Genomic DNA, 22,450 nt, shown 5'->3' with positions numbered 1-22,450 from the left:
CATTTGAATAAATACATTTCTTTAATATTAAAGGCAAAACATTTTTTTTCCATTATGGATAAAGCTAGGAAGAGTTAAAAACCCTGTAAACTCTTTTGTAATCTGTGTCCCATTGGGGAGATTTCTCTTCACTTCCTGTCCCATAGCTAAAACAGGAAGTATGGGGAAACCCCTCCAGAGTGAGGAAATCCCAGGGTGTCCCCACTGAAAGATTATCTTTCTATTACTGTTCTGGCATCAGCTCAACATTTAGGTTTTCTTTCACTTTTAATGATAATGGTAAACAAGATAAAAAAGAAAGGGTGAATTTCCCTAATGAGGGCATTGACAGCAATAAAAACTGGCAGGTGTTCTAATTATTCACCACTCTACCCAAAACAAACAACAACAAAAAAGCCTTTAGTTACGATTTAACTACACACATGAACACACAGAACTACATACATTTCTTACTGTTGGCTAAACATGTCAAACTCGGATTAAGGCCAAAATGAAAGGACAAGATCTCATAGGAAGCTGCATCATATCTAATGTGATGAAATGCTATCAACTAAGGGCCACATCTACTTAATTACAGTAAAAGATTTGGGTAGTTTTGAACTTTAAATATTTCCTAAAATATTTAGCTATGAAATTATGTAAGGACGTGTAACATCAGCTGAAGTACAGCTGGAGGTGCATTCATTTGTTTTTTAATATTCAAAGCACATGAGACTCATAAAACACCCATTTTCAATGCCTACTTTAGACCACAATGATCTTGGGCAGAAAACATCTATCTTTTAGCTTTAATCTGTCTGACTGGAGTAATAAATTACATTAGCAGAACTACTCTTAGTTGATGAAATGATCTAACTGAAAAGGACAAAGCTGGAGGGGACCATTAAATGAATGGAGAGTGACATATAATGGGTAGGGATAGGCCGAACACCCCCCCGGTTCAGTTCGCACCAGAACATACCGAACAGGCAAAAATTCAAACACACGAATACCCTTAAAGTCTATGGGACTTGAACATGAATAATCAAAAGTGCTAATTTTAAAGGCTTATATGCAAGTTATTGTCATAAAAAGTGGGGGACCTGGGTCCTGCCCGAGGGGACATGTATCAATGCAAAAAAAGTTTTAAAAACGCATGTTTTTTTTCGGGAGCAGTGATTCTAATAATGCTTAAAGTGAACCAGTAAAAGTGAAATATGCCTGTAAAGTGGCGTATTTTTCCTGTGTTTAGAACAGTCCCTGCACAAAATGACATTTCTAAAGGAATAAAAGTAATTTAAAAGTACTCGCGGCTATAATGAATTGTCGGTCCCGGCAATACACATAAAAGTAAAAAAAAACGGCATGGGATCCCCCCCCAGTCCATTACCTTCGGGTCTGGTATGAATATTAAGGGGAACCCTGAACCAAATATTTTTTTTTTAAATGGCATGGGTCCCCCTCAATATCCATACCAGACCCGGTCTGGTATGGATTTTAAGGAGAAAATTTAAGGAGAAAAATGCCAAAATAAAAAAAAATGGCTTGGGGGGGCCCCCCCAAAAATGCATACCAAACCCTTATCCAAGCACCGCATATTGTTCGGTGTTCACAGAACATACAAACAACCAAAGTTCAGGCCGAATTGTTCGCCCATCCCTAATAATGGGTGGGCAGACTTCATGTGGGGAATATCGCAGTATTGAAGGTAAGTATTATTGTAAAAAAAATATATACAGAGAGAGCATAGGGCTTTAACAGTTAACAAATGTAACCCCAAATAAGGAAATGACCACACCAAATATATATAAAAAAATACAAACTTTTATTTCACAACATCATTTTAAACCTTTTCCTAAAGACATATCCAAAATACATTCAGCTAAGTACATTTTGCAATCCCCATGGGCTAATATTGGCATTCTAAGTACATTAAGACCTAAGTCTGAAATGGCCCAATCAGCTTTGTCTTGTATGAACAGGTAGATGAAATGGAGATCTTCCATATGCGTGGCCAGGTACAGGAATCAGTATAACATCACTAATAGTGAGCACTATGTGTTTCGCCAAAGGCTTCTTCAGGGAATTCCTATAAGTGATATGTACATAAATCCAGTGTTTAAGCCTTAGGGTATTCAGTCCAAAATGAGGAAAGAGGAGGGAAGGCACTCAGAACCAGTCTCACAGGGAACTGGGGTCAATACAGCTTAAGAAGAGATCACTAAAACATATTCTTACTTCAAAGAGGATGAAAGCAATGAGCTCCCAAATACAAAAGTTAGAAAGTTGGAAAGGCAAGGTGTATTTGTGCATGTGTGGAATGTCCATCCAAAACATTCCCCACTCAAATATTTAAAAGATAATGTCTCTAGTTGCGGTCCTAGTTACTGCCTCTTTAGCCTCCAGAAGGAAAGAGCTGTCACGTATTATCGTGAAATATGTATTTTTTACTTCTACCCTGAGCAAAATTATAAATGCAACATTTTTGTGTTTGCCCCTATTTATCATGCGCTGAAAGCAAAGATCTATGACTTTTTCTATGTACACAAAAGACCTATTTCTCTCAACTATTGTTCACAAATCTGTCTCAATCTGTGTTAGTGAGCACTTCTCCTTTGCCGAGATAATCCATCCACCTCACAGGTGTGGCATATCATGATGCTGATTAGACAGCATGATTATTGCACAGGTGTGCCTTAGGCTGGCCACAATAAAAGTCCACTCTAAAATGTAAAGTTTTATCACACAGCACAATGCCACAGATGTCGCAAGTTTTGAGGGAGCATGCAATTGGCATGCTGACTGCAGGAATTTCCACCGGAGCTGTTGTCCTTCAATTCAATGTTAATTTCTCTACCATATTTGGCAGTACATCCATTACTTTCCTGTCTGCATGGCTGGGAGTGTCCCAGACATTTTCTAAAGGTCAGAATGGCTACAGCAGATATGGAGCATGTTTTCCACAACAGCTAACAACGTGTTAACAGCTATTGTTTGTGTGTAAAGGGTTACCTGTGGCAGTTTATGGACCCCAGTAGCAATCACTCCCAGCATGCTGGTATTTAGATTGTTGTTCTGCGAGCTGGAAAAAAAAAATCTGTGCAGGGGGAGCTGAGAGTGCCATCATTACAACTGGTCTTATATATATATATATATATATATATATATATATATATATATATATATATATATATAAAAATTCCAGACATTAACTCCAGGCTAAAGATTAAAATTAACACTTATGCAGACAGCTACAATTCAATTATGGTCAACTATGCATTATAAAAGAAACTAATCATTCAATTTCAAGCTCAAGATATTTCTGGGATTATTTCTTCTGCTATTTTTTAAATTAGACCTAGATATAAAGGAAACAGAAACCTGTTGAGTGCCTGATACGAAATATCACATAAATAAAACAGAACATGATTGTTGCACGTTCTTGGATTTTTGAACTCTTATTCAAAGCTACATTTTGTGCTGCATCTCAGCAGGGATCAACCATGTACCAGCATGGAGGATAAAACAAATGCAGAGCAGAACATCAACTGATAATACTTCTACATTTTATATTTGAAAACATATATATATGAAAAATCAGCATAGTTAGACTGCTAATGCAGACTTATATGCAGGCTTTACATGCAGTTTCTTTTGAAGAAGGTGATCTTTAATGGTGTCGATTTACCCAGTTTGCAGCCACCCCCTTCACTTTGTCCCACCATGCCCAATGGTACTGCTTGGATAAAAATTATAGAACACACTGTATATTAGCATATTCACGTAAGTCTGTACTTTAACTTTTCCAATCAGCTATGTTTTTCTCCTATAGCTAAAGCAATGGAAAAAACTAAAATAAAATAAATTGCAGCCATGGAAATTGAGTTTAGTTGGTGAGTAGGATTGCCTAGCATGTTCCTATAGGAAGCTTCTTCCATAAAGTTGTCTAAGAACTTGTGGTAAATTTAAAGGCATCACTTTGTAAAGGTAGAACCCCCCACTTTGCACTCATCTTAAAACATTTATGCAAGTGAACTGTAATGGCTTGTTGCAATATCAATAATGTATGAATCTGGCATAAAGTTTGTTAAAATCATTGCACTGTTAGAAAGGGTTATTTTCGCTCAACCTACCTGGAATTTAGTACTGCTACTATCACAAGAAGGGATTCCAGTTGTACTTTTAATGTCAATGAAGGAATGGCAGGAGTAAATGGGGTAAACTATGACATTTATAAGAGAACTGCTGTGTCTGGGTATTATTTATTATTCTTATACAAGATTTATATAGCGCCAACAGTTTGTGCAGTGTTTTACAACATGGGGCAGACAGTACAGTTATGATAAAATTCAATACAGAAGTAATCAGAGGTCCCAGAAGGGAGGGTCAAGTGATACAAAAGTTAATAACTGTGGGGGATGATCTGATGGAGAAAATAAAAGTCAGTTGTTAGATGAAGGCAGAATAGGCTTCTCTGAAGTGAAGGATTTTCATGGATCGTCTAAAAGCAAACAGAGTAGGAGATAGTCGGACAGATTGGGGTAGGGAGTTCCATAGGATAAGGGAGGTTTGGGAAAAGTCCTGGAAGTGAGCATGGGGGGAGGTGACAAGGGAACTAGAGAGCAGGAGGTCTTAGTAAGTAAATAACAAAATATACTGTGCTGTCTACACAATAGCAGCCAGCACAACAGTGTAAAATAAACAGAAATATATAAGAAACATGGGCAGCTCTAAACAAATAATGATCAATGAAAATCAATTAAAAATAAAATGACATGAAAAAATTTAATATAAATAGTGACATGTGTTCCGTGAGAAATTAATGTCCAAGGTGTAAACAAAAAAAGGGGACACAGACAAGTCCCAAATTTATTCCAAAAGGGTGAAGTTCAAAACATAAATGGGTAACAGTCGCAGAAATCCAAAATGTGAACATCCAAAATGTGACAGAGGTAACAGAAGATCCGCCACCAAAAGCACTAGTCTCTGACCAGAAAGGATAGACTCATACAGGTGTGCACCTGATGGGTCAAACAGGCTTTACAGGATGACCAGGGAATTCAGGCTCACTCATGTGGATATGGGCTTGCACTTACATTTTCCAGAGTAAAAGCAAGCGCTCTCTATTTTGAAGTGCTTGTTTTTACTCTGGAAAATGTAAGTGCAACTCTTATGTTTACAACAATAAATATTCCTTGTGGAATTACGCTATGTGCCCTGTTCTTCCTCTCTTTTCTCTTTATGGTTGGGCTTATTTGCCCATTTGCTTTACATGCTTTATTCATCGTTTTGGAGTGTTTGCCTGAAGACCGTATCCATATGAGTGAGCCTGAATTCCCTGGTCATCCTGTAAAGCCTGTTTGACCCATCAGTTGTACACCTGTATGAGTCCATCCTTTCTGGTAAGCGACTGGTGCTTTTGGTGGCGGATCTTCTATGTTACCTCTGTCACATTTTGGATGTTCACTCAGGATTGACTGTTACCCATTTATGTTTGAACTTAACCCTTTTGGAATACATTTGGGACTTGTCTGTGTCCCCTTTTTTGGTTTACACCTTGGACGTTAATTTCTCAAGGAACACGTGTCACTATTTATATTGCATTTTTTCATATGTCAATTTTATTTTTGATATTAATCATTATTTGTTTAGCGTTGTCCATTTTCCTTATATATTTCTGTCTTGATAAGTAAAGCAGAGAATGATTTGGTTGGTATTCTGAGACTAGGTTAGCAATGTAGCTGGGGGGCAGAGTTGTGGATGGCTTTTTAAGTTAGTATTTTGAATTTAATTAGTTGGGTGAGTGGAAGTCAGTGGAGGGATTGACAGAGAGGAGTAGCAGACAATGAACGATTGGTAAGGTGGATGAGCACGGCAGCAGCATTCATGATGGACTGAAGGGGGAATGGCTTATGTAAAGGTAATCCCGTAAAGAGGGAGTTGCAGTAGTTGAGGCGGGAGATCACCAGGGAGTAAACTAGGAGCTTTGTAGTGTCATTTGTTAGAAAGGGGCATATTCTGGAGATGCTGCAGAGGTTGAAACTGCAATATTTGGACAGTGACTGGATATGGTGCCAAAAGGACAGTTCAGAGTCCAGGGTTACACCTAGAACCTTGGCATGTGGGGGCGGCCTGATAATAGTGCTATTGATCTTGACAGAGAAATCAGGGGAAGAGGCATGTGGGGGAGGAAAAATCATGAGCTCGGTTTTGGATAGATTGAGTTTGAGGAAGTGGTGTGACATCCAGGCTGATATGTCTGTTAGTAAATTAGTGATACTTGAGGAGACTGAAGGCATGAGCTGAGGGGTAGAGAGATAGGGTTGGGTGTTGTCAGCGTAGAGATGGTATTGGAAGCCATGGGAGGCATTTACCTGACCCAGGGAGGAGGCTTGTCACACTATAGAAGCCTGATGGGCTCTTCACCAATACCCTGATCAGATAGATTCACTGCAAGAAACAATTCTGAGTGTCAAATGAGAAGGGGAGGTCTAGACGTTTTCTTTGTTGAAGGATGTTGTATAATATGTGTTCATTACTAAATGCCAAAACCTACATGCTAGGCTTTATTGCATTTCTTTATCTTAAACACAGAAACCTATAAATAAGGCATTTATTCCAGTCATTCCAAACTAAAATTAATTAGATCAAAAATATTCATATAAATACATTGCTGGGCAGTGTTTACTTATCCAATCACATTCTCCCATGCTGCTGCTCTCTCTGTTTGGAAACTGAACTATCCTCACACTTTTTGGCAAGGGAAAACTCCAACGGATAGTACTAGTAAACCTGAAATTCACTCTGCTGCCATTCTGTGGGCTGCAAAAGAAAGTTCCGTGGCTGACAATTGGACAACCATGGTCTAAAACGGGGGTGTTGAAACCTTTCGACCTTCCTGGGCCACATTGGAAGAAGAGGAATTTTCTTGGGCCACACATAAAATACACTAACAATAATGATAGTTGATATGCAGAAAAAGTAGAACAGTTCACAAGTTAATGATCACTTATATAGATAATGCACCTATCTGAGTAATAAAACATCTTTCTTTTTGTAAAGTTTTTTTTATTATAAAAGTTAAAGAGGGCAACATAAAACTAGTGAGATATTTGACACTGTTTTTGATAAACGAACACATCAAAATTTGGCTTGATGGATGTAGTAGCAATCCTTAATGAATTCTTAAGGTGCTCATCAGATGTATTGGTTCAAATTTTTCCCTCTGTATGCTTCATCCTTGAAAAATAGCTCACAAATATAGATGCTGCCAAAAATTGATGACATGAATAAGGCATGATTGTGAAGAGTGGGATATTTTTCTTTGGGAAGATAAAACTTATAAAAGTCCTATAAAGAGACACGGTCAAGTTTTTCTTCAGCCACATGTTTTGTAAGTGTATATGCATTTCTACAAAAAAAACTCCCCAAAAAAATAAATTTTTTAAGTACAGTAAGCATATCATTTTGTGTTGGGCTGCATTAATAGCCATCTTGGGCTGCATGCAGCCCTTGGGTCACAGGTTGGACTCCCCTGATCAAAAATATGCCATAAAGGTAGAAATCACTATTGTGTAAATGGAGGATACGTATTTGAAGATTCGAAAGGTTAATTTTGGTGGACAATTACATCCATATGCTGGGCAATGGAGTCATTTAGGACTACATGGCAAGGATGCATTGTAGCAACATTGATCTAATGTAGTAATGATGATTGCAAGGCCCTGTTGCTATGAAACTCTTTTTCCTTTGCTACTGATTTATAAAAACTCATAGCTTATAATGCATTTCAGAATTTAGTTGCATTTTAATATTTGCTTGCTATTTCGTGGAAACTGTAAGTCTACTATACGTCTATTTGGAAAGTCTAGCCGTCCATTTATGTTTAACTGTAATCTCTATTAGAAACAAGTTTGAAATTAAAAACACAGAAATTAAAGTTCATTTTAAACTTTCATACATTAGATCTCTCTATATTTTATGAAACAAGCTTATGCTGCATGCTTTCCTCTGCTTAAAGCGGTGGACCAGCGAAAATAAATAAATAAAAGTCAGCAGCTACAAACACTGTAGCTGCTGACTTTTAATAAGCACTTACCTTTCTAGGGTGCCCGCGATGTCAGCCGCTCAAGGCCGACCCGTCCCTCGTTTCTCGGGTCCTGGCTTCGCCATTAAAAGTAAGGGAAACAGGCAGTGGAGCCTTGCGGCTTCACTGCCTGTTTCCTACTGTGCATGCACGAGTCGCTTTGTGAAAGGGGCGCGCTGTCTTGTGGGACACACACAGTTCCCACAACACACCATGCCCCATTCACCAGAACACAACTCGAGGAGGAGAAGACCGAAGATCACCGCGGAATAGGAAGAGGCAGATTAGGATGATCTGCCTAGCATCAGCCATTTCTGGTAAGTGATTTTTTTTTTTTGAGCCTTTTTGTGCTTTTTTTTTTTTTTTTTTTTTTTTGGGTGGACCTCCCCTTTAAAAGGGATTGAGAGAAATAAGGAAATAAGAAGCCCCTGAAAATGTTCTATTTGCAAAATGTCCTTTAGAATGTCAAGCTATTTTCAGCCTGAAATTCTTTTTTTTTTTTGTCCCAACTTTTTCTCTCTTGGAAGAGTTAGCTAGAAGGACATAATAAGAACAATTTGATTTCATATTGAAAAGCACAAGACCCTTGCATCAAGGTCTGCTGTTATTTAAATGTCACTTCAGTTAGCTTTTGTTTCGTCATTATCTATAATAGGAAGAGAGAAAAAAACTTTTAGATAGAAGTCTATTTCTCATCTTTTTATACCTTCAAGCTAGTATATTGTAGGTAAAGATTATACTCACTCTCACTACTCAAAATATCTTCTAGTTGAGTTAAGAAATGCTAAATTCCTTCCAATTGCTCATAAAAGCTACTCACACACACTAAAAGTGTGGCAAGAGCTATCTATTGGTAGCTCTAAGCCCATTTCTGCCAGGTGTTTCTGTGTTCTTCCTTGTTTTTGTTTTAACATTGTGTTACTATGGCTATGTTGTGATTTTTATAGCAGAAATATATGGAATAGTACATTTGAGTTACCATGTATTGTTTTAAGAAGCTATGGTTCCTCTATTTATATGATAATTAATCAATTTGGTTTCATGGAGCTCATGGAACAGGAAGTGATGTTGACAGGAAGTAGGGAGGAGGGAATGAAGGAAGCACTGGCACTAGGATTGAGGACTTCGGAGACATAAGAAGAAGTTTGGTAGAGATCCCTTATATAGAAGGAAGAAGACTCCATATAACCAGGAAGAACCCAAGTTAAGTAGATGTTTAGTGTATCTCTGTTGCATACATTGTCCATGCTCATTTGCTAGGAAGAATAGCTAGCTTATTAACATGTATATTGTAGGAATACTTTGTAATATTCTGTCGTGTATCCTAAAATTATACGTAGATTGCAGGTACAGAATTTTTGTTTAGTAAAGCACATTAATACATTTACAGAAGTTTTTAATGTTTCCTTGCTTTACCACAAAGTGATCTTAAAAGACAAACCAAAACAATCTCAACAGTTTTCATTCTATAAAGCCCCTTCGTGTTACTTTACTGGTGGCCTTTTCAAGATTTCTGGAGTATGTGCTTTAACCGTTTCCCGACCAACCGCCGCAGTTATACTGTGGCAGGTTGGCTCCCCTGCGTGAGCCGTCGTAGCAGGGTCATACAGTGGGGGTGCCGATGCTTGTGGCCGACAGTTGCGATGACCGACAGCCGCGAGCAATCGTGACCAGGAGACACAGAACAAGGACGAGTGTGTGAAAGCACACACACACTTTCCTGTTTTGTTCTGACAGAAGTGACAAATCGTGTGTTCCTATTAGCTAGGGACCACGATCCGTCACTTCCTCTAGTCAGTCCCCTCCCCCCTTCAGTTAAAAAGCACTTCCCAGGGAACACAGTTAACCCCTTGATCACCCCCTAGTGTTAACCACTTCACTACCAGTGACATTTTTACAGTAATCAATGCATTTTTATAGCATTGATCGCTTTATTAATGCCAATGGCCCCAAAAAAGGGTCAAAATTGTCCGAGGTGTCTGCTATAATGTTGCAGTCATGATAAAAATCGCAGTAAAAAAAATAATAATATAAAAGCTTTAAATCTATCCCCTATTTTGTAGACACTATAACTTTTGAGCAAACCAATCAATATACGCTTATTGCGATTTTTTTTACCAAAAATATATAGAAGAATACATATCGGACTAAACTGAGGGTAAATTAGCTTTTTTTGAAAAAAAATAGCAAAAAGTAAAAAATAATGCGTTTTTTTCAAAATTGTTGCTCTTTTTTTGTTTATAGCGTAAAAATAAAAACTGCAGAGGCGATCAAATATTACCAAAAGAAATCTCAATTTGTGGGAAAAAAAGGATGTCAATTTTGTTTGGGTACAACATTGCACGACCGCGCAATTGTCAGTTAAAGAGACGCAGTGCCGAATCACAAAAAGTGCTTTGGTCAGGAAGGGGGTAAATTATTCCAGGGCTGAAGTGGTTAAGGCAGCAGTAGATTCTGTTGTGGTTTACAGGTAATTCATTTGTGAACATGTTTAATCAGCATGGACACACAAAAAAAACAGGTGCAGTTCTGATTTTCGCTGTATTGTGGTGAGTTAAAATGGAATTTCAGACAAATATTAATTAAGCCTAAACCTGCTTCCACATCCATTCTAAGCCTACTATAACTACCCTGTAAAGGAAAGAAGTCTATACTTACCTATGCTGAAGGCAGTCTAGTCGGGTCACATTATTTACAGCGGTTGGATTCAGTGAAGAGGGGAGTGTGCGCCAACAACAGCTGCGGAGCCTGGATGATGATGTCAACCATAGACTTACTATGGGGGCATCTGTTGTCAGCTGTCCTTTCTCTACATTGAAGCCAGTCCTGGAGTCAGAATAGGTAGGTACACAAGGTCTTTGCTTTTACAGGGTAGATAAAATAAGCTAAGAATTGAGGTTGGAATAGATTTAGGCATAGTTAATATTTGGCTCTAATTGTACTTTAACGCAACCACAATGTAGCAGACAGAATGCATCTTTGTTGTTTGCTTTGGACTCATGGCATAATAATAGGGTGAGCAGAGGTGTCATGAATGTGACTTGCCTGCTTTGGTTTTACATTAGTTTAACCTACAATGTATTATTTTTTTATAATGGAGTGTTGTCTACGTTGTGGTTATTTTGGTAACCATAAGGTGCAAGATTGTACATTTACTTAAAATAGTTAACCTCCTCTTAACACCACTAGATCTTGCAGAAGTTCCTATACAAGTACAGGCACTCAGAAAGTTTGCATTTGCATATGTTAAGGTGCAGCCACAGCTCCCCTACATTTTATTTTAATACAGGTATTTATATATTGGTGGCAATTTATGCAACATTTTACATATATATTCACACCAGTCCCTACTCTCAAGGAACATACAACCTAAAGTCTCTATTTCTAATGCACACATACTAGGGACAGTTTTGCCAAAATCCAATCAACCTACTAGTATGTCCTTGCCATAAAGTGTGGAAAGAAACCAGGGTACCAGAGGAACCCCATGCAAACACAGGTAGAATGTGAACACTCCATCCAGATATTGTCCTGGGACCCTGGTGCTGCAAGGCAGAAGTTCTAGCCACTGTGCTACCATGCATAATTGTTATTTGTGTATTTGTGTGTGTTTGGGGGGGGGGGGGGGGTATACCACTCTATTTATACCAAAGAAGTTAGGGTATTTTGAAATGTATATATGTTCGGTCTCACGGAAGTGGATCTTTATCAAACTGTTAATCAAAACCATATTTTCAATACATTTTAGCACACAAATGCATATATTACGAACATTTTTGGCAAAGTATAAAAGATTATGTTGCGTCAAGCAAATAGATAGCCCTAAAACTGCATGCAGCTGTGAAATGGCAACAAATTATGGTACCAAAAATGTCCATTTGCGATGCTTGAAAAGACTTTACGGGTTACAAACACAGACTCCGACTTACGGACGCCCTCAATTGCTTGTGGCTCCATGCTGGTCCTGGATACCTCCGAGCACCTCCGGACACATCCCACACTGCAGTACTACGTGTACTGCATGGCCAGAACAGCCCCAGATAACATAACTGCATGCCAGGAACATCCCACATCCATGCACAGGCAGAAGTTACACTTACAAATGCAGTGTTCCAACCGGGAGTTACACTTACAAATGCAGTGTTCCAACCAGGAGTTACACTTACAAATGCAGTGTTCCAACCGGGAGTAACACTTACAAATGCAGTGTTCCGACTGGAAGTTGCACTTACAAATGCAGTGTTCCAACCGGGAGTTACACTTACAAATGCAGTGTTCCAACCAGGAGTTACACTTACAAATGCAGTGTTCCAACCGGGAGTAACACTTACAAATGCAGTGTTCCGACTGGAAGTTGCACTTACAAATGCAGTGTTCCAACCAGGAGTTACACTTACAAATGCAGTGTTCCGACTGGAAGTTGCACTTACAAATGTAGCGTTCCCGACTTCAAATTCCACTTACGAACAAACAAACCTACAGTTCTTATTGTGTTCGTAACTCGGGGATTGCCTGTAGTTTATAGTTGACCATCAATAATGACCCTAGAATAATTGCTCTCACGCCAGCATGTTCAGTAATCAAATATAAAATATTTGTAGCGGAAACCACGTGGGTCCACCTGATGAGCAAGTTTACATTTATATGTGCATGTTCATCGGCCTGGGGTTTTAAAATAATTTTTGGGAGGTTTTTATTGCTTTTATTAAACTTAAATTTCTTAAACTTTTGTTTTTCACAAAAACACTTGAACATGGCTTAATATTATAAAATCTATGGCGTTAGCTGTCACAACCCCTCCCATTTCAAGAATAATATATCTCAGTTAAGCATCAAGACTGATAAACCCACAAGATACATATAAAGTGTTAATCTCTAGTAGCAGAAGCTGGCTCACCTTATTACAAAGTCATGACTGTCAATCTCCATGCCACATCCACTGTTCAGGAGGATTCCAGAATTACCCACGACTGCGCATGTCTCAAAGCGACGGCTCTTCATAGGTGATACTTCAGGCAAAAGACTGTGCAGATTTTGTGAAATATTTAACGTGCGGCGTCTGTCCAGGACATAATGGATTACATCTCCCGGCTTAAAGCTACTTTTAACTACAGATACATCTCTCTCTGCATCCAGAAATCGAAGGATGTCTTTTCTGTGTGAAAGAGAAAATTAAGATCAGTATAATCAAACGTGTATTGTGTCCTACAGGTATCATCTCGCAAAGACAAACTCTGATTATTTGCTTCAAGCAATACCTCAGTTTCTGATTTCCTCTTGTTTTTGAGCATTAACTTCAACACCCCTATTGCATATTCTTATAGTTTGTGCACAAATTCAAGAACAAAACCAAAAAAAGCATAACCTCTATTTTGCCATGCCCTCAGCAAATATTTCCGCTGAACATAAACATGAGAATGTTGTTGGAAGTGGGTTATGATCAAACTACCCAAAGTTTTTTTTTTTTCTTTTAAGGGGACTGTTGCACAAATAAGCATAAGGCCTGGTTCACACCTATGCATTTTTTTGTGCATTTTCAGTTTTGCAGAAACACACTACAGACCATTTAATATGGTTTCCTAAGGATGTAGTTCACATCTGTGCATTTTATGGAAAGGGCCAGGGACTTTTTTCTAGTTTTCGGTTCCTTAGGCTCAGTTCACACTGGAACCAGCTGCGGATCATACAGGAATGCTGGGCATCCCCATTCTCCGGTTCAGGGACAAATCAGGGTCGAATCTTTGCCTGAATTTGGCCCTGAAATGAAGCCAAAGATGCAGCCGCCACGGGGATTTGTGAACTGGCTCCATAGAGCTGGTCATATTCTCCTGCTATGCGAAACAGAGCCAAAGACGCAGCCGCCCCTGAGATTTGTGAACCGGCTCCATAGAGAGCTGGTCACATTCTCCTGCTATGTGAATTGGATGAGGGGAAACCCGCATCCAATGTGCATAGGTGTGAACGCAGCCTTATGCCGCGTAGACACAATCGGAATTCCTGCCAGGAAAAGACTGATGAGAGCTTTTCATCGGAAAATGCAACCGTGTGTATGTTCCATCAGAATTTAGCTGTTCGAATTTCCGCCAGCCAAAAATTGATAGCATGTTCTCAATTTTCCAGACGGAAAAACTTTCTATCGGTAATTCCGATCGTGTGTATGCAATTCCGACACACCAAAAATCACGCATGCTCAGATTCAACTACGAGACAGAAGCTATTGGCTACTGGCTATTGAACTTCCTTTTTCTAGTCCCGTCGTACGTGTTGTATGTCACCGCGTTATAAATGATCGGAATTTGATGTGACCGTGTGTAGGCAAGACAGCTTGAGCCGAATTCCGTCGGAATTCAGTCTGGAAAACCATCAGAGCTTTTTCCGACGAGAATTCCGATCGTGTGTACGAGGCATTAGACTTCAATGGGTAAAAAACATGTAATGAAAAACACAAAATGCACCTGGAATATGCAAACTGCAACATGCATAGGTGTGAACCAGGCCTTCAGGCTCGTACAAACTTTGCCTTATGATCAATTATCTGTGTTTGTGAAATGCCATCTTACTTTGGTGGCCAATTTGGATGCCAAACCCAAAACTAAGGGGGATGGGCACTACACTGAACATGTAACATGTAACAATGAACATGTAACAATGCAAAATAATTAATCTAGATGAAGTAATATTTTAGCACTGGTATTAACAAAGGAAAAAAAGTGTTAAATTGCCAGCAAATGGCATCTCCCTCTTCTTTTTCTTTTTAAAAGAAAGGTTTCCCAAAATACATAGCAGACCTCTAAGGGTCTGTTATGTATTGTGGGGGAACTAAGAAGAGTTTTTTTGTTTGTTTTTTAAAACTGAAGATTTCTTTGCCAGCAATTTAAACTGTCACTTTTTTTCTTTGAAAAATTTTTTTTTTGTTTAACACATCCTACAGCAAGTGGAAAAAAAAATGTGTGAAGTCCCCCAAAAAATCCATACCAGACCCATAACCTGAGCATGCAACCTGGCTGCTCAGAATTTTTCCAGGCTACAAGCCCTTGACATGACATTGCCTTGACCCTCCCTGGGAAAGTGTCCTTTCATTCTCCCTCTCCTCTGTTGGGAGAGTAAAGCCTCATACACACGATCAGACTTCAAACAAATTTTCCCGTGTATTTCTGTCCAAAGGGCGTTGGCCATGAACTTGTATTGCATGCACACGGCAGGACTTTTTAGCCAACTTTCACCAAATCACATGGTTTTTCTGCTATTTACCACCACTTTTGGTCAACTTCTGTATTGTTGTCTGAACTTTTGCATTGGTTCTGAGCATGCGTGTTTGGACTTTCGACTTAAGTCTGATGGTTTTCTGATGGTTTTCTGTACACACGATTAGACTTTGCTCCATTGCTCCATTGGACTTATGTTTTCCCGAAAACGTTGCCTCTTTGCAGAACAAACTTTTGTCCAGTGAAAATCTAAAAAGTTTGTCCGATGGAGCGTACACATGGTCGGATGCTGCCTTAAAACAGCTAATTTGCATGTTTGTTGTCAAAAAGTCAGATCGTTTGTACGGGCCTTAACCTTCCTAGCGGTAATCCCGAGTCTGGCTCGGGTTGGGATTTTAATTACATAAGCGGTAACCCCAAGCCAGACTCGGGATCGCATCGCTTGATGCAGGGGAGGACACAGGGAGAGTTACTCACCTTGTCCCCTGGATCCAGCGATGTCCACCGCGCTGTGTGATCGAGCTGTCCTCCGCTCGATTCACAGTGCCGAATGCCGCCGAGCTCCGTTCCCTGCGACGTTACGACGCACGGGAGCGGAGAACGGCGGCAAATTCAAAAAAGTAAAAAGACACAAAACACCCACACAGCACTGTAATCTTACAGATTACAGTGCTGTATTAAAAAATACACACCCCCTTTGTCCCTAGTGGTCTGTGCAATGCCCTGCATGCACTTTTATATTATAAATACAGTTTTTTTCTGCCTGGAATTTGGAGATTGTCCATAGCAACCAAAACATGTCCCTTTTTCAGTTTTTTTTTGGATTTGATTACATTATTGAATAAAGAATCCTAAGAATTACAGGACTACAAAATAAAAGCCAGATTTCCATGTAAAATAATTGTACCGCTTTCAGCACCTTATTCCAGACTGAATCATACCGCCAGGGAGGTTAAGGGGAGGACTCACCAATGTAAACAGTTTAGTATAGCTGCGATTGGTCCTTACAGTAATCACATAGCACAGAACCATTCTAATCGGCTCTGTAGCTTTAGCCAATGCTTTCTGCTTATTACAGTGTTAGCAGTGACCTTGTGCCCATGTTAGGTGTATGCAAACCTGTAAATACAAAATGTAGTTGGATCCATCCAACTTAGTAAGCACACAGTCTGTTCGCTTTTAGGTAAAACTCCCAGATGCATCAGGGTAAACACGATTACTTTTTGGTATAATAACATTATGTTTTGCATGTGATTTTTTCTTATGACTGTGGAATTTCTTTGTTTTGGAGCCTCAGGCACCCAAAAGCTCAAAGTGCTTGCAACCAAAGTAACATAGCATGTTTGGCTGTTTATGGTCACTTTTATTGTGGGCTATTACAAAATTGTTAAAGAATAGTGTAATTCCAAGGATTCAATATAGATCTAGAAAATCTAACATTCTCAACATGGCTTTAATTTCTGTGCATCTTTTGCTAGGGGGCTGAGATATGGACTGCAATAAAGAATACAAAGGAGAGATAAAAGATAACAAAATGATATATGTGAGCAGCTGCACTGAGAATAATTTAAAGCAAGAAATACAGAAACTACGTAAAGCATTAAAAAAGCAATAATTTTACTAAATATATCAGAAAAATTTAAGTGAAATAAGCAGAATATATAGGCGGTTCATATCTACAGTAGAGTATATGTAAATAAAATTATTATTTTTCTATATTTTTCTACACAATATGAAAAAGCGTCATTTGAGAATACCACCATGAAAAAAAAAAGAAATTCATATTTCATTATCACTGTTTCCTTATTTTCTAACGTAAAAAAAACCCACAGCTCTAAAGAAGAAAACCCAAACTAAGAGGAACCACTTACCAAAGCAGACACAACCCATCTATCATGTTTATATGAAGCCAAGTATGAAGTACATTCAAAACTCACAACCTTTTGCATCTGTTACATACTTCTGTACAGTAGGGGTATCCTAAGTCAAAGTGTTACTTTGCTGAAAGGGTCATAAGGAGTTTTCTAGCAAGCCTGAAAATGATTGTGATAATACTAAGGTCTCAGAAGTGTTAATGATCACACATTAGTGAAACTGTATACTGTACTTTGTTATTACAGTAAAACTTTGGTTTGAGAGTAACTTGGTTTGAGAGCACTTTACAAGACAAGCAAACAATTTTAATACATTTTTACTTGATATACAAGCGATGATTTGATATACGAGTAGCGTCATGTCACAACTGAGTATAAAGGAAAACAGAGGTGCCTCTTTAATGAAGGTAAAACATTTTGCAACATATTGCTACACTTAGAGGCACCCGTCTTCTCTTTTATACTCTGTAGCTCCGGCTGGATTTTGCTTCTAATCCCCTTGTGGAGGCTTCCATTTTTGGATGGACATTTTATGGTTACACAACCTATCACATTGCTATAATCTTTTTATATGGACTACAAACGGAAGGATCTATGAATAAATGGTTGTGGAACGAATCATTTGAGTTTCCATTATTTCTTATGGAGAAGTTTACTTTGATATAAAAGTGCTTTGGATTATGAGCATGTTTCCAGAACTAATTATGGTGCCAATCCAAGGTTTTACTGTATGGAAAGTGAGGCCTGAATGGGTCAGTGTGTTCTTAAAAACATCAGTTAGTATATTGCTGGATTATATACAGTATACCTCACAAAGCCAGCTGCCCGAAAATCTTTCAGGGAATGTGGGCAAATGTGCACAATGTTCCAACGGACCTGTTCTAAGCTTAACCACTTGAGACCCGCGCTATAGCCGAATGACGGCTACAGTGCGGACCTCCTTTGCCGGGACTACGTCTATTGACGTCGTCCCATGCACGAGCGGCCTGCGCGCCCCCTGAGGGGCGCACTCTGTGATCGACGAGTCTATGAGACTCGCCTGATCACTGATCCGAGCAAGGAGTCGATCCCGACCCCTTATCACGTGATCAGCTGTCAGCCAATGACAGCTGATCATGTGATACAACGGAGCCGGTAATCGGCTATTATTCTTCCTCGCGCTGTCAGCGCGAAAAAAAGAGAAAAAAAGAGCCGATCACCGGCGGCCGTGATCGGGACATCAGTCCCGATCACGGCCAGCCCTGCCAGTGCCCACCTGCCCCCTGCCAGTGCCACCTCATTAAAAAATAAGTGCCCCCCGTCAGTGCCATCCAGCAGTGCCCATAGTGCCACCCAGCAGTGCCCACAGTGCCACCCAGCAGTGCCCACAGTGCCACCCAGCAGTGCCACCCAGCAGTGCCCACAGTGCCACCCAGCAGTGCCCACAATCTGCCTCAACAAAGGTGCTTCACCCCAGTGCCACATATCCGTGCCCATCAGTGTCATCTACCAGTGCCCATCAGTGCCCAGCAGTTCCGCCCATCAGTGCCACCTATAAGAGCCACCTATCAGTGCCCATCAGTCCCATCTATCAGTGGTACCTATCAGTGCCCCTTAGTGCCACCCATCCGTGCCATCTTATCTGTGCCCATCTTTGCCCATCAGTGCCGCCTTATCTGTGCCCATCGGTGCCGCCTTATCTGTGCCTATTAGTGCCGCCTTAACTATGCCTATCAGTGCCCACCAGTGCAGCCTATCAGTGCCCACCAATGCAGCCTATCAGTGCCCACCAATGCAGCCTATCAGTGCCGCCTCATCAGCGCACTTCAATGAAGGAGAAAAATTACCTGTTTGCAAAATTTTATAACAAACTATTAAACATGATTTTTTATTTTTTTTGCCTCTTTTTTGTTTGTTTAGCAAAAAATAAAACTCCCAGCTGTAATTAAATACCATCAAAAGAAAGCTCTATTTGTGGGAAAATCAGCGCTGAAAGCTGAAAATTGGTCTGGGCAGGAGGGGGGTTTAAGTGCCCAGTAAGCAAGCGGTTAAAGGATACTGGACAAGAATATATGCAATATACTATGTGAGCAATATCAATATTCCTAAGACTGGCCGCATGGCCCTTTTAAACAAACTGGTTCCTGATATTTCTTAGATGCTCATCTTTTTCACAGTTTTACCTGAAATGTACCCTTTACCGAAGTCTAGAAATCATCTGTAGTTGATATTACTGCAACTAAAAATACGATTTCCTGGATTATGCTTCACGGAAAAACTGGCAAACATTTGACAGGCTAAATATGAGAGGGGCAAGGGATTCTGGAGTAGTGATGGGAGGGTTCACTTTTTTTTCTCTTTACTTTCTGCTAGTATTTTCTCCATCTTAACTCTCTTTCTTTTTATCTTGGAGCTTTCGCTGTTTTCATCATTCTTTAGGCTCGGTTCACACTTGTGCGCTGTGGGAACCAGCGCGATTCCAGTGCGGTTTCCCACATCACACCTGAATTGCCAACAGTTCACACTGCCTTCTGCAAACCACTGCGGGTGTCAATACAAATTTAATGACACCCCTAGATCGGTTTCGCAGATCACAGTGCAAACTGTGAAATGGTACAGGAATTGGATTGGATAAGTGTAAACACCCATGTGATCTGATTCCAGTGCGGACCAAAAAAAGGGTCCTGCACCATTTTGGTGTGAATTTGATGCAAATTCAGTCATACAAACTGTATGGCTGAATTCACATCACACAGATATAGCATTTGATCTGTGCAGCATTGCATTGCAAATCACATGCGATGTCTGGCATCGTACAAGTGTGAACCCAGCCTTAATACAGTTTAATTGTTGAAACAGCTAAGATAAAGGGGATTATTTACTAAAGGCAAATAGACTGTGCAGTTTTCAAAGTAAAGTTGCTCCAGAGCTTAGTAAATGAGGTAAGGCTTCACTTTGGAAAGAATACCCAATCACGTGCAAGGAAATGAAAAAAAAAACAGCATTTTTGCTTGCGCATGATTGGATGATGGAAACCAGCAGAGCTTCTATTCATTTATTAAGCTCTGGTGCAACTGCACTTTGCAAAGTGCACATGGGGGGATTTACTAAAACTGTAGCGTGCAAAAAGTGTGTGCAGCTCTGCATACAAACCAATCAGCTTCCAGATTTTATTGTCAAAGCTTAACTGAACAAGCTGAACTTAGAAGCTGATTGGCTACCATGCACAGCTGCACCAGATTCTGAGTGCTCCAGTTTTTTTAAATCTGTTTGCCTTTAGTAAATCAACCCAACAGTGTACAACTTATTCTGGATAAAGTTCCACAATGGTTACGATGCCACTGGAATAACAAACCGATAGTCCTGTGTTTGACTTCTATGTACCAGTACATAAAGTTGATGGTAAGATCAATGGAGCCAAATACAGGGTAATCTTAGAAGAAAACCTGTTAGAATCTGCAAAAGACTTGAGACTGGGGCAGAGATTCACCCTCCAGCAGGCCAACAACTAACCCTAAACATACAGAGAGCAATGGAAAGGTTTAGATCAAAGCATATTCATATGTAGAATGGTCGGTCCAATCAAAGCCCAGACCTAAATCCAATCTAGAATCTGTGGCAAGACTTGAAAATTGCTGTTCACAGACGCTCTCCATCCAAGCTGGCAGAGCTTGAGCTATTTTGCAAATGAAGAATGGGCAAAGCGTTCACTCTAGATGTGCAAAGCTGGTAGAGACATCCCCACAAAGACTTGCAGCTGTAATTGCAGTAAAAGATGGTTCTACAAAGTATTGACTCAGGGGGGCTGAATACAAATGCACACCACAATTTTCACATATTTATTTGTAAAAAATGTTGAAAACCATTTATCATTTTCCTTCCACTTCACAATTATGTGCTACTTTGTGTTGGTCTATCACATAAAATTCCAATAAAATACATTTACGTTTTTGGCTGTGACATGACAAAATGTTAAAAATTTCAAGGGGTATGAATAGGCACTGTATACAGGCATACCCCACTTTTAAGTACACAATGGGGTTTATTTACTAAAGCTGGAAAGTGCAAAATCAGGCTCACTTCTACATAGAAACCAATGAGCTTCCAGGTTTTATTACCAAAGCTTAATTGAACAAGCAGGGGTTAGAAGCTCATTGGTTTCTATGCAGCTTTAGTAAATAAACCCCATTGTGTACTTAAAAGTGGGGTATGCCTGTATAATATACATATATATATATATATATATATATATATATATATATATATATATATATATGTATATTATACAGGCATACCCCATACCTGTAATAAATAAATACTATCAGCCAGCTAGATTATCCGCATACTGTTTTAGATTTTAGCTTGCTACTATAGGAGCCAGAGGTTTCCATTTATAAATGTCCTTCACAGAAAAAAACATACTAATAATGAATCCAAGAACATTATTTTTAAATTGTCAGCATTGTAGCCTGTGGTCCGGACCACGTTCAGTTAAATCACTTCTCATACACACAGGCACTTATGAACATAGCATTCAACATACACAATTTGCAATAAATAGAAAGATGGGGGAACTGAGTATGGAAGCCTCTACAATTAGTGACTATTAAAGGAAAATTTTAAGTATTAATGTCTATAAAGTTTACTTTGAATAAATGGTAATTTATTCTCTTCTTTTCAAGATATTGCATTTAGTAATCAGAAGGGCAGTTATACTATTATGTTGTAATTACATATTCATAAAATTTGAGACTAATAAAACCTTAATGTGTTGCCACCTAATTTGTAATAATGTAATCGTAAACGTTCCTAACCATCAATCCAGGACAAAATACCACAGAGTAACACAAGAACAACAAAAGCACATATGAATTAAACATGAAGAATACATGCCGGATATCACACCATGTGCGGCTGAGAACAACTGCAAAGCCTGACAATCATGTCATTGAATTATGGGAAATGCGAAGGATTCAGATAAGCGCAACTGGGAAGTAAGTGCAGACATCTTCCGAATGTCTTTACTCTGATGCCAAAAATAATCTGCTTAAGCATTTTCTAATTATGGTAATCATGTGTATAATAAAAAGGTATGAACTGGTTTAGTATGGTTTGAAAATGTATCATCTATAGCCATTTAAATAGAAAAAGGACGGTATCTACTAAAATAAAACACCATAACTGGCTCTAAGATTAGCCATTCGCATACATACATACTGATCCAATTTATTCCATATATTTGTGTAGTCAGGACAGGAAAGTGTGGTAAGAAATGGAAACTATACAACAGCTGCCTGTTAATGGGCCCAATTTACAAAGCTATAAAA

The 22,450-nt window shown here is 39.2% G+C and overlaps 1 protein-coding gene across 1 annotated transcript in view; it reads right to left on the bottom strand.

Annotated features, from left to right (window-relative positions):
• ST8SIA4 (ST8 alpha-N-acetyl-neuraminide alpha-2,8-sialyltransferase 4) overlaps positions 1–22,450 on the bottom strand; it is a 229,934-nt gene that overhangs the window by 116,368 nt on the left and 91,116 nt on the right. The window contains exon 3 of the mRNA XM_077462336.1: positions 12,963–13,220. Within this exon, the coding sequence (XP_077318462.1) occupies positions 12,963–13,220 (258 nt within the window). The remainder of the gene's footprint in view (positions 1–12,962; positions 13,221–22,450) is intronic.

The sequence above is a fragment of the Lithobates pipiens genome, unplaced genomic scaffold (genome assembly GCF_037356315.1).
Source record: "Lithobates pipiens isolate NorthernLeopardFrog02 unplaced genomic scaffold, aLitPip1_a1.2 Scaffold_3, whole genome shotgun sequence".
NCBI classification, from domain to species: Eukaryota; Metazoa; Chordata; class Amphibia; order Anura; family Ranidae; genus Lithobates; species Lithobates pipiens.
The sequence above is the reverse complement of the archived record's forward strand: the minus strand, read 5'-3'. Positions and strand labels throughout refer to the sequence as shown.